Raw genomic sequence first — 13,608 nt, 5'->3', positions numbered from 1 at the left:
TGTAGAAAGAAAAAAGTAAATATGTTTTACTTGGATTTCTTAAAGGATCAAATATTTGATTCATTATAAAAGTATTTCCAATACTAACTACCTCTGACACAGATAAAGATGAATAATCTGTGGTCATTAACCTATATAATGTTGAACAGGCCCTGAGTATCTCAGTGAATTTGCTTTCAATTAAGATGACAGAAACACTGAGGCACAGTTTTGTCTGAAAAGATTGTCTAGAAAAAAAATATCCCCAGAAAATTCACATTGACTGATTTTATGACATCATCACTAAACAGGCATTAAGTCAATTTTCATCATATCAGATTATAATTACTCTTTTGTCAGACATTTACCATCTTACAGAGTTAAACATATTTTACTAAATATTCTTTGTATCTTTATGTTTATATAGAGATATACATAGTTGTGTCCTTTTTTATAGGAAAAACATTTAATATGTTTATAAAGTAAAATATTTGAAGATGAAACCATAATCCAAAAACAAGTTTGAACCTTTTCTGACCTTTTTGTTGACCTTTAGTTTCAATGCTAATGGGACTTTATGGCATAGAGAATTAGAATGTTAAACCATGTTGAACTAAATTGAGCAAAACTGTATGTACTGTCTTGTCATGAACACAAAATGGTGATTTGTTGCTAGTTTCACTTTTTATTGACTCCACATACAACAGATGTGATGGTTTATGTTTTTTATTATGTTGAAAAAGTTGAGGATCTTGAGAAGAAATAGAAGGTTAAAAATGGAATCTGGTACAAATTTTACAGACAATAGGTTTAGCCATAAAAGACTTTAAAAAGTAGCAGATTGAAAAAAAAAAAAAAAGAACAAGTCAGGTTATCACTGGGAACACTGGTCTCTCCTCAGTGTCTCTGTGACTGCAGACTGGGAGCTCTGGGTGGCCTCACAGGTCACAGAGCCCACCTTCCTCCACTGGTCTGCAGGGAGCCTCAGGGTGCTGCTCCAGCTGTAGAGGCCGTCCTTCTGCAGCACTCCTCGGCTCTTGTTCTCCTCCCAGCTGCTGCTGCTGCTGCCGTCCACCTTCCAGGACAGACTCCAGTCTGAGGGGAAGCCCTTGTTGGCCAGACACATGAGGGTGGCCTTCCCCTGCTGCAGCTCCTCACTGGAGGGGGGCAGCACTGTCAGGGTGGGACGAGCATCACCTAGGAGACACCAATCAGGTTAGAGAACAGAAACCAAGAAAGCATGAAATGACACCAGGAAACTTTGACTATGAGAGCGTTGATGCTTTTTACTAAAATGTTTCTGCCAGATGTTTTTTTCTGCTCCAACAGTTACTGACACACATTGTTTCACTTCCACTTAACAAACCTCCCATAACTTTACTTTAAATGAATCAACAATATTAAACATGAAATATCATTCTTTTATACATCAGATAAAGTCTGTTTTATATCAAACTGTAAAACAGATTTTCACATCTACAAAAAACATATTTTTTTCAAATTTATGCAACAATCTTACAGCTTTAAAAGTATGTTTAGCAGATTTACAATTTCAAAAACAATAAATAGTTTTTTCTACAGTAAAGATTTTTTAACTGAAAATAATTTGAGACAATATTTAAAGTCATATACGATATAATATCCAAACATAAATTAGATCTCTCTTCATCTTCATTTAATTTACTATTTGGTTAGACAAAAAATATAATAAACATGAATAAATTCAAAACTATCAACATTTTGCTTTCAATATGAATCTAGTTTCAACTCTTACCCATAATAATATTTCTGTCACTAAAAAGCTCATCTGACTTCTTCATTACAATGAATGTTTAGATTTAAATAGAAAATGTTTTAAATGACTTTTTTTCTCTTGTTTAGGAAATAATTTTTTAGACCAAAGACAAGCAACAACAGAATATAGGATTTAATTTTAAATCCAGTAAAAGACTTACTTCCAACATCCAGTCTGGTTCCTCCACCAAAAGTCCACCACAGTGATACAAACTCATTGAGTGGTCGTACAAAAACCTCTGACTGTAGAGAGACACGGCTCTCTGACTCTGACACAAACACATTAACCAAAACATCAGCTTTATGGGAAATATCATGTAAATATCATGTAGTAAACATATAAAACAACAGAACATTTAGTTTGGATGTAAAATTGCTGAATAAAAATAATAAATATTCAAGGAAAATTGTTATATTTGATAGAAATGGAGCCAATATTTCCTGTAATGATTTATGTATAATCAGTGTTCCTGGCAGTGAACCAGTGATCAGCTATGTTGGATAAGTTTGATGCAAAAATACATCCTAAAAAGGAAATGAACACAGAATTAAAACAGCAAAAATGTAATTAACAAGCAGATCTCAATATAAAGGATATTTTAAGTTCATGTTATTAAGTAACATCGATTGAGGTTTTCAAGCCTCTGTTTCTGTTATGATGATTTTCTGTTCAAAGCTAAAGAAAAGACAACTTTTTATTTAGTTAAATAATGGTCAATTTTATTAAAAACAAGCACAGAATATTTTTGATACACTGATGTGAGCTATGTGTAAACTATGGTCAATAACTACTTAAAGGTTGTTTTCTAAATCTGGCATTAAAACACAATTAACTGGGCTGTGCCTGAAGGTAAGCAGATTGCAGCATAATTTGTAAATTAAAAAGTGAAATTATTATATTGGAAAATCTGATTCACAATTTATGCAACTGTATGAACTACTTAGACATTAATGACAGATAAAAACTGTTTAATTCATTGATAAATAGTATCATCCATTAGATCCTGAATCCATATAGGACTCATCAGTATTTCCATAGAGCCACTTTGCATCAGCAGCTCCATGCTCCAGCGCTCTGGGAGAGTTTATAGTCCTGAGAGTTGAACACTGGAAGACTGACAGCTGTCCTTCATGACAACAGAAGACAAAGAAATCCTCCTCATCAAAAACATGACTTTGATCTGCGTCCTCATCTGGACTCTCCTCTGCTGCTGCTTCACAGGTAAAGTCCAGAGAATCAAACTCCTCTCCTCTATGAACATCTGTCCCTCTGAAATGAAGCCAACAAACCATGAAGCTTCTTTATGTTTTTGTCTCTGTGTCCTCAGAGTCCAGAGGTCAGGTCACAGTGACTCAGCCTGCAGCAGTGAGAGCTGATCTGGGAGGAACTGTTACCATCAACTGTAGGACCAGTCAACGAGTTAATGGTGGTAATGATATAGCCTGGTATCAACAGAAAGATGGACAAACTCCTAAGCGTCTCATTTATTATGCCAGCACTCGAGAATCAGGGACTCCAAGTCGTTTTACAGGCAGTGGATCAAACTCTGACTTCACTCTGACCATCAGTGGAGTTCAGGCTGAAGATGCTGCAGTTTATTACTGTGTGAGTTTTCATGTCATCAATAGTCAGTACGTGTTCACACAGTGAAAAACAGTTGTACAAAAACCTCCCTCAGTCAGACTGAACAGAAACTCCAGCTGAATGTCACAGCAGACTCTGACACAGATCACAAAACACACACAGAGTAACTATAATTTTATCTAAAAATCTTTCCTCAAAAACATATTAACATGTATTGCGCACACATAAATATATTGCGGGTCATTTGGTGAGCTTTGAAATTAACTAAAACTTTTTTAAAGATCAAATTTAATAGCAGATTAGAGTGAAGTGCAAACTATTAGGAACAAATGGAAGAAAACATTGTTGAGAACTCTATGTGAACAGAGATTCTTTGAACAGTAAAACTATTGTTTAAGCCTCTAGTGCTTGTTCAGACAAAAGACGGCTTCAAGAGGAATTTAAATGAAAAAAACTTTAATTGGGCCAAATATTAAATTTAAAAACAGCTTAGTTAGAACATAAAGCTGATTAAACTCTCTAGCTGCTCAATAATTAAAGTAAAAATTGTTTCATGGACTTTAAATTGTTTCAGAGGCAGTAGATCAAACTCTGGAAACCACTGCAGTTCAAGCTGAAGATTCTGTCAGAGCAGATAGTTTGAACAACAATAGAAAACATTCAATAAATTAACTAATCTAGAATGGATGGAAACATTATTGATGACTGGTAATGCTATCTGAAAGCAAACACATGAAAACTCTTTTATTTATAGTTATGGTTTGAATTAGAAATTAGATTAGGTTTAAAAACGATTATACTGTAAAAAGAAAAAAAAATGTTTTAACCTGGTTTTCTTAAATGACCAAATACTTGATTCAATATAAAATTCTTTCCAATTCTAACTACCTCTGACACAGATAAAGATGAATAATCTGTTGTCATTAACCTATATAATGTTGAACAGGCCCTGAGTATCTCAGTGAATTTGCTTTCATTTAAAATGACAACAAAAATTACGTCCTGTTTTGACGCAAAAGATTGCCTGGAAAAAGTAGTTCACCAGAAAAATCACTTTGACTTATTTTATGACATCATCACTAAACAGGCTTTCAGTCAATTTTCATCTTAAATTTCACCAGATCATTTTTACTTTTTTGTCAGAGATTTGCCATCTTAAAACTTATTTTGCAAAAATTGTTTTACATCATGTTTTATTTTGATTTTTTTTTTCATTGTTTAAACATTTTTTTTTCTTTATCTTTATAGAGATATAAGAAACAACATGTCATTTGTTTACAAAGTAAAATCTGAAATGATGAATCCATAATCTAAAATAAAGCTTGAACCTTTTTCCAACCATTTTGTTAACATTTAGTTTCAATCCTAATGGGACTTTATGGCATAGAGAAGAAGAATCTAAGTTCTAATATGGCCAAAACCAGATGTACCATGTTAAACCATGTTGAACTAAATTAAGCAAAACTTTGTGAAAATGTATTTTCATGAATACAACACGATTTGTTAATAATTTGACTGTTTTTGACTCCACATAAAACAGATGTGATGGTTTATTTTTTTTATTATGTTAAAAAAATTGAGAATTTTGAGAAGAAAAGAAGGTTCAAGAATGAATTCTGATACACATTTTACAGACAATACACTTGGCCGCAAAATACTTTAGAAAGTAGTAGATTGAAAAGAAAACTAGTCAGGTTGTCACTGGGAACACTGGTCTCTCCTCAGTGTCTCTGTGACTGCAGACTGGGAGCCCTGGGTGGCCTCACAGGTCACAGAGCCCACCTTCCTCCACTGGTCTGCAGGGAGCCTCAGGGTGCTGCTCCAGCTGTAGAGGCCGTCCTTCTGCAGCACTCCTCGGCTCTTGTTCTCCTCCCAGCTGCTGCTGCTGCCGTCCACCTTCCAGGACAGACTCCAGTCTGAGGGGAAGCCCTTGTTGGCCAGACACATGAGGGTGGCCTTCCCTTGCTGCAGCTCCTCACTGGAGGGGGGCAGCACTGTCAGGGTGGGACGAGCATCACCTAGGAGACACCAATCAGGTTAGAGAACAGGAACCAGGAAGGCATGAAATGAAACCATGAAACTTTGACTATGAGAGCGTTGATGCTTTTTACTAAAATATTTCCACCAGATGTTTTTTTTCTGCTCCAACAGTTACTGACACACATTGTTTCACTTCCACTTAACAAACCTCCCATAACTTTACTTTGAATGAATCAACAAGTATTACACATGAAATATCATTGTTTTATATATCAAATAAAGTCTGTTTCATATCAAACTGCAAAAACAAATTTTAACATCTACAAAAAACATATATTTTTTCAAAATTAAGCAGTAATCTTACGGCTATAAAAGTATGTTTAGCAGATTTATAATTTCAAAAGCAATAAATAGTTTTTTTCTAGAGTAAAGATTTTTTAACTGAAAATATTTGATATGATTTGACAATATTTAAAGTCATATACGATATAATAGCAAAACATAAATGAGATCTCTCTTCATCCTCATTTAAATTACTATTTGATTAGACAAAAAAATATAATAAACATGAATAAATTCAAAACTGTCAACATTTTGCTTTCAGTATAAATGTAGTTTCAACTCTTACCCATAAAATTATTTCTGTCCCTAAAAACCTTATCCGGATTCTTCATTACAATGAATGTTTAAATTTAAATAGAAAATGTTTTAAATGACTTTTTTTCTCTTGTTTAGGAAATAATTTTTTAGACCAAAGACAAGCAACAACAGAATATAAGATTTAATTTTAAATCCAGTAAAAGACTTACTTCCAACATCCAGTCTGGTTCCTCCACCAAAAGTCCACCACAGTGATACAAACTCATTGAGTGGTCGTACAAAAACCTCTGACTGTAGAGAGACACGGCTCTCTGACTCTGACACAAACACATTAACCAAAACATCAGCTTTATGGGAAATATCGTGGAGTAGTATACAAATAAAACAACAGAATATTTAGTGTGGATGTGAAAATGCTGAATAAAAACAATAAATATTCAATGAAAACTGTTATATTTTATAGAAATGGTGACGATATTTCCTGTAATGATTTAATTATAATCCGTGTTCAAAAAGGGAATGAACACAGAATTAAAACAGCAAAAATTTAATAAACAAGCAGATCTCAATATAAAGGATATTTTAAGTTCATGTTATTAAGTAACACCGATTGAGGTTTTCAAGCCTCTGTTTCTGTTATGATGATTTTCTGTTCAAAGCTAAAGAAAAGACAACATTTAATTTAGTTAAATATTGGTCAATTTTATTAAAATCAAAAACAGAATGTTTTTGAAACACTGATGAGAGCTATGTGTAAACTATGGTCAATAACTACTTAAAGGTTGTTTTCTAAATCTAGCATTAAAACAAAATTAACTGGGCTGTGCCTGAAGGTAAACAGATTGCAGCATAATTTGTAAATTAAAAGGTGAAATTATTATATTGAAAAATCTGATTCACAATTTATGCAACTGTATGAACTACTTAGACATTAATGACAGATAAAAACTGTTTTAATTCATTGATAAATAGAATCATCCATTAGATCCTGAATTCATATAGGACTCGTCAGTATTTCCATAGAGCCACTTTGCATCAGCAGCTCCATGCTCCAGCGCTCTGGGAGAGTTTATAGTCCTGAGAGTTAAACACTGGATGACTGACAGCTGTCCTTCATGACAACAGAAGACACAGAAATCCTCCTCATCAAAAACATAACTTTGATCTGCATCCTCATCTGGACTCTCCTCTGCTGCTGCTTCACAGGTAAAGTCCAGAGAATCAAACTCCTCTCCTCTATGAACATCTGTCCCTCTGAAATGAAGCCAACAAACCATGAAGCTGCTTTATGTTTTTGTCTCTGTGTCCTCAGAGTCCAGAGGTCAGGTCACAGTGACTCAGAATGCAGCAGTGAGAGCTGATCTGGGAGGATCTGTTACCATCAACTGTAGAACCAGTCAGAATGTCTATAGCTCTAACTATTTAGCCTGGTATCAACAGAAAGATGGACAAACTCCTAAGCTGCTCATTTATCGTGCTAGCTCTCGAGAATCAGGGACTCCAAGTCGTTTTAGAGGCAGTGGATCAAACTCTGACTTCACTCTGACCATCAGTGGAGTTCAGGCTGAAGATGCTGCAGTTTACTATTGTCAGAGTTACCACTACATCAACAGTAAGGATCTGTTCACACAGTGAAAAACAGTCGTACAAAAACCTCCCTCAGTCAGACTGAACAGAAACTCCAGCTGAATGTCACAGCAGACTCTGACACAGATCACTAAACACACACAGAGCAACTATAATTTTATCTACTGTAAATATCTTTGCTCAAAAACATATTAACATGTATTGTGCACACATGAATGTATTTCTGCTCATTTGGTGAGCTTTGAAATGAACTAAAACTCTTTCTTATGAGAGATCAAATTTAATGTCAGATTAGAGTGAAATGCAAACATTCAGGAACAAATGGGAGAAAACATTGTTGACAACTCGATGCAGATTTAGCTCTCCTGCCTGAACAGAGATTCTTTGAACAGTAAAACTTTTGTTTAGGCCTCTAATTCTGGTTCAGATAAAAGATGGCTCCAAGAGGAATTTAAATGAAAAAAACTTTAATTGGACTAAATATTTAATATAAAAACAGTTTAGTTAGAATATAAAGCAGAATAGACTCTCTAATTGCTCATTAAATAAATTAGAAAGAGTTTATTGGACTCTAAATGGTTTCAGAGGCAGTAGATCAAACTCTGAACACCACTGAAGTTCAAGCTGAAGATTCTGTCAGAGCAGATAGTTTGAACAACAATAGAAAACAATCAATAAATTAACTAATCTAGACTGAATGGAAACACAGTTGATGACTGGTAATGCCAACAGAAAGCAAACGCATGAAAACACAGCATTTTTTTTATTGTTTTGTTTATAAAGACGTGGTTTGAAACCTATTTTATTTAGATATCAGATTACATTTAAAAACTATGATACTGTAGAAAGAAAAAAAGAAAATATTTTTTACCTGGATTTCTTAAAGGACCAAATATTTGATTCATTATAAAAGTCTTTCCAATACTAACTACCTCTGACAGAGATAAAGATTAATAATCTGTGGTTGAACAGACCCTGAGTATCTCAGTGAATTTGCTTTCAATTAAGATGACAAGAAAATGAGGCACAGTTTTGAAAGAAAAGATTGTCTGAAAAATAAATATCACCAGAAAAAATACTTTGATTAATTTCATGACATCATCACTAAACAGGCTTTCAGTCAATTTTACTTTTATAATTCATCAAATTATTTTTACTTTTTGTCAAAGAGTTACCTGCTTATAACGTTTTTTTTACAGCATCTTGTATTTTGATTTGTTTTCATTAAATACTGAGTAACGGCAGTAATATGTAGAATATGTCTTAAAAAAATTAAGCAACATTTTTTCTTTATCTATATATAAACTTCTTTTAATATAATCTTTTTGCTGCTGTAAACACCAGAATTTCCCCATTGCGGGACAGTAAAGGGATTTTGTGTTCTGTTCTATTCTATATATATAGTTGTCTAATTAATTTGTTAACAAATTAAAATACTTGAAGATAGAAACCATAATCTAAAAAAATCTTGAACCTTTTTCTGACCATTTTGTTGACATTTAGTTTCAACCCTAATGGGACTTCAAGGCATAAAGAAGAAGAATCCTCTCTAAGTTCTTATATGACCAAAACCTGATGTTCCACGTTGAAATAAATTGAGCAAAGCTATGAAAATATCAAGTCACAAATACAAAATGGCGATTTGTTGCTAATTTCAACCTTTATTGCCTCCACATACAACAGATGTGATGGTTTATTTTTTTATTATGTTGAACAAATTGAGAAGTTTGAGAAGAAATAGAAGGTTAAGTAATTGGAATCTCATACACATTTTGCATACAATACACTTGGCTGTAAAACACTTTAAAAAGTAGCAGATTGAAAAAAAAAGAACAAGTCGGGTTGTTACTGGGAACACTGGTCCCTCCTCAGGGTCTCTGTGACTGCAGACTGGGAGGCCTTTGTGGCCTCACAGGTCACAGAGACCCACCTTCCTCCACTGGTCTGCAGGGAGCCTCAGGGTGCTGCTCCAGCTGTAGAGGCCGTCCTTCTGCAGCACTCCTCGGCTCTTGTTCTCCTCCCAGCTGCTGCTGCTGCTGCCGTCCACCTTCCAGGACAGACTCCAGTCTGAGGGGAAGCCCTTGTTGGCCAGACACATGAGGGTGGCCTTCCCCTGCTGCAGCTCCTCACTGGAGGGGGGCAGCACTGTCAGGGTGGGACGAGCATTTTCCACTAAAGAAAAAAAAAGAAAACACATTGAAGAGTCCAGATAAAAGTCCTTGAAGTTAATTTCCTGCTCGGTACTTTGTTACTATGGAAACACATCTGCATCACTGCTCAAGCAGAGCACCAGACAGGTTTCAGTACCGCACATTAAAACTGAAATTACTTCTTAAATTTTCTAATTTATGTCTCCTTAAACTTTCCTTGTTTTATTGTTGCTTTAACAAGCTGTACTTTTACCTAAATGTCTCTCACTAAACAAATTTTCACAATGATCTTTTATCTCTGTAGCGTCAATGTTTACAAAAAAGGGACAGTTCAGACATTCTTAGTTCAAAAGCTGTTATCAACGACTCAGAGAAAATATGAGCCAAGGACAGCACTCACAGTGACATTGATATTATGGGTTTACATATATCGCACTCTGCTTCCAAAAGTAAATGAAACATTTTTCATGAGACAAATTTCAAAGCTTTATCAATGCTTCTTCTTTCAAAAACAAACAAGAAGTAAATAAAACTAGCAGCTTAATTCACTACTGGCTAAATTATTATTACTTTTTTAAACTAACTAAATTAAAAAATAAATGAGTTTCCCATCAAAGTAAAAAGAAAAAAACATTAAAAAATTAAATTGCAGAGAAGATTGATTTAAATTAGGTTAGTTGTACTTACAGTTAACAGTCAGTCTGGTTCCTCCACCAAACGTGTACCACAGTGATACAAACTGATGGAGCCGTCGTACAAAAACCTCTGACTGTTAAAGACACGGCTCTCTGACTCTGACACAAACAAATCAACGAGTATGAGAAGATTTATAAAAGAAAACAAGAATAGTTAAATCTTGTTCATTAATCAAAGAAATATTTTTTATGATCAGTTTAAGTTATTTATTGTGTTGATTCTCTCATTTTATTGTTTATTAGCAGATGACTGATCAGTTTTTCTGTCATCAAACATTTAGATCTCTGTTAATGTCTCTTAAATCTTTTGTAAACCTCATCTGACAAACACTTTTAGAAACTGTAACGGTGCATTTAGTTAAACCCAGTGTAATGTGGACCGCATCAAGCACCGTTTATTGATCCTGCAGCAGTTTGGAGCAAAGCGTTAACCTTTTAGAAATGCTAATAAAGAGGTTTTCTGGAAGGCAGATATTACGTTTAACTTGGGATCGTTTCTGCAGATGACTGTCAGCATATGGAAAATGTATACATTTATACGATGAGGTTAAACTCCACAGTTTTTTAAAAGCCAGAAGATTATGTTTTAATATAGAATGAAAACATAGTGAGCTCTAATCATTATTGATCCTCTAACATTTTTCATTATTGAACAGCGGTGATAACCAAACAGGCCTGTGCAGAGCCTGGGTTTATTACAAGAACTCCTACAGTATGACACAATGTAACACACATGGATCATAGAATGAATTAAGGTGTATAAGATCAACAGCGCTCTGAGAGCGTTCACTGAAAACTCCTTGGGGCTGTGGAAAAAACCACACTTGAGGCCAACTTCAAGCCAGTTCCAAAACTCTCCATCACATGTGGAATATACCAATTAGATGCTCTGTAACTCTTGCTGTTCTGTATAGGCCTGAACCCACTCAGCCAAATGATGAACAACACTGGCTATGGATAGTGATTCATAAATAGGGCCACTATCAGCCACCTCCTGTACATGGATTACATCAAGCTGTATGCTAAGAGTGAACGAGACATTGACTCGCTGATCTACAACACCAAGATCTACATTACAGACATAGGAATCTCATTCGAGATAGAGAAATTAAGTCAGACGGTGAAAAGGAGAGGGAATGTTATCCACACACAGGGGTTGCACTCCCAGAAGGTAAACAGAAGAAAGCTACAAGTACTTTGGAATACCTCAGGCAAATGGCAAACAATAAGAGTCCCCAAGGAAAGCAGCAGCAGGAAAATTCCTGCAACAAGTAAGACAAGTTCTGCGAAGTCAGCTCAACGGTAAGAACGAGGTCCAGAAAATAAACAGTTATGATTGTCAGTAATCAGATACTCTGCTGGGGTAATAAGGTCACCTAAGGAGGAAATTCAGGCCACTGATGTTGAAACACGAAAACTGCTTTCCATGGATGGTGGATTTCACCCCAAATCCAGTATCCATACACTAAACATAAAGCACAAAGAGGGAGGCAGAGGCCTAGTGAGCATTAACGATGCAAACATTGAAGATGAAACATCCAATCTCCAAGAATATATCAAAAAGATGGCCCCAAGGGTTAAAGCACTCAGTGAATGACTCAGACAGTAGATGATGGAAATGAAGGAACCAGAGGTACCATCAAGAGAACCAAAGCCTCTGCATGGGATATACCACCGACAGGTAGCTGAAATGGCTGACATTACAGTACCAAATCCTACCAATAAGAGTGCCAGGCTGAAGAAAGGAACAGAAGCATTAATCATGGCAGTACAGGAGCAGATCTACCAGGCAAGATTCCAGGTGCAGGCTCTCCAAAGATGTCCCAGAAACAACCCAGCATCTCACAGCAGGGTAGAAGATATTGGAATAGCTAAGATCCTGTGGGAATTCCAGATACAGATAAAATGGTTGTAGCCAACCGACCACAAGATTATTTATTGATCTGAGTAAAAAATTGTAGGGGAAATGAAAGAAGCAGGAAGGTACAGTGTCTGTCTGCCTGGCTGTCTGTTTTCATGTCTGCCTGCAGGCTGACAGTAGAAAAATACTCAAACTTGTAAGAAGTGCCTCTATCCAGAAGTATGAAAAAGCAACACAACCTGGAATTTGGTTGATAAAATTCTTATTTCAAATCTAAATATTTCACAGAATTTATCATGTTTGACTGAAATGCTTGCAAACTTCAGTGTAGTCAATTTTTACAGCAATGTTTTTAGAACCATTAAGGGGGAAAACTCTCACAAAAACATCTTGGACTGTTTGTTATATCAATTATACACCCGTTTAGTCCAGTTGAGATGTAAAATCTCTTTTGCAAGAGAGACCTGGTCAAGAGGACAACAGAGTATAAGTTACAACATATAAACTAATTCAAAGGATTAAAGCTGCAAAAACTCTCACCAAAAACATTTACACATAGAAACAATTGATTACAATGATTTAACAAGGATTTTTTATTTTTCAACGTCACAAGGGCTTGAATGTAAAGTTCACACTGTAGTTTGTTTGAGGTAGTGGGTGCTAAAAAATATATTGATAAATTAATATATTATATCATTGTTGACCAAAATTCTCTGTTGGAGTCAGTCAGAGTATTTCCATAGAGCCACTTTGCATCAGCAGCTCCATGCTCCAGCGCTCTGGGAGAGTTTATAGTCCTCAGAGTTGAACACTGGATGACTGACAGCTGTCCTTTATGACAACAGAAGACACAGAAATCCTCCTCATCAAAAACATGACTTTGATCTGCGTCCTCATCTGGACTCTCCTCTGCTGCTACTTCACAGGTAAAGTCCAGAGAATCAAACTCCTCTCCTCCATGAACATCTGTCCCTCTGAAATGAAGCCAACAAACCATGAAGCTGCTTTATGTTTTTGTCTCTGTGTCCTCAGAGTCCAGAGGTCAGGTCACAGTGACTCAGCCTGCAGCAGTGAGAGCTGATCTGGGAGGATCTGTTACCATCAACTGTAGAACCAGTCAGGATGTATTTGGCTCTGACAGTTTAGCCTGGTATCAACAGAAAGATGGTCAAACTCCTAAGCTGCTCATTTATGATGCTAGCTCTCGAGCATCAGGGACTCCAAGTCATTTTACAGGCAGTGGATCATACTCTGACTTCACTCTGACCATCAGTGGAGTTCAGGCTAAAGATGCTGCAGTTTACTACTGTCAGAGTGGCCACTACATCAACAGTAAGGATCTGTTCACACAGTGAAAAACAGTCATACAAAAACCTC

General features: G+C 35.7%; 1 pseudogene and 5 gene segments (V, D, J or C); 3 read left to right on the top strand and 3 right to left on the bottom strand.

Moving 5' to 3' along the window:
- Positions 1-832: 832 nt before the first annotated feature.
- On the bottom strand, positions 833-3,036 carry LOC119794544. The segment is given in 2 exon segments: positions 833-1,176; positions 2,752-3,036. Coding segments are annotated over 2 exon segments (339 nt in total).
- Positions 2,944-3,424, top strand: LOC119794542. The segment is given in 2 exon segments: positions 2,944-2,995; positions 3,102-3,424. Coding segments are annotated over 2 exon segments (375 nt in total).
- A 1,617-nt stretch (positions 3,425-5,041) lies between these two features.
- LOC119794549 lies at positions 5,042-6,986 on the bottom strand. The segment is given in 3 exon segments: positions 5,042-5,376; positions 6,148-6,255; positions 6,968-6,986. Coding segments are annotated over 3 exon segments (447 nt in total).
- A 67-nt stretch (positions 6,987-7,053) lies between these two features.
- LOC119794548 lies at positions 7,054-7,573 on the top strand. The segment is given in 2 exon segments: positions 7,054-7,144; positions 7,251-7,573. Coding segments are annotated over 2 exon segments (414 nt in total).
- A 1,797-nt stretch (positions 7,574-9,370) lies between these two features.
- LOC119794537 lies at positions 9,371-12,223 on the bottom strand (annotated as a pseudogene).
- Positions 12,224-13,080: 857 nt separating this feature from the next.
- On the top strand, positions 13,081-13,586 carry LOC119794546. The segment is given in 2 exon segments: positions 13,081-13,157; positions 13,264-13,586. Coding segments are annotated over 2 exon segments (375 nt in total).
- Positions 13,587-13,608: the final 22 nt, after the last annotated feature.

Source organism: Cyprinodon tularosa, unplaced genomic scaffold (genome assembly GCF_016077235.1).
Source record: "Cyprinodon tularosa strain WSP-4 unplaced genomic scaffold, ASM1607723v1 ctg483, whole genome shotgun sequence".
NCBI classification, from domain to species: Eukaryota; Metazoa; Chordata; class Actinopteri; order Cyprinodontiformes; family Cyprinodontidae; genus Cyprinodon; species Cyprinodon tularosa.
This window is presented reverse-complemented; position numbering and strand designations above follow the sequence as displayed.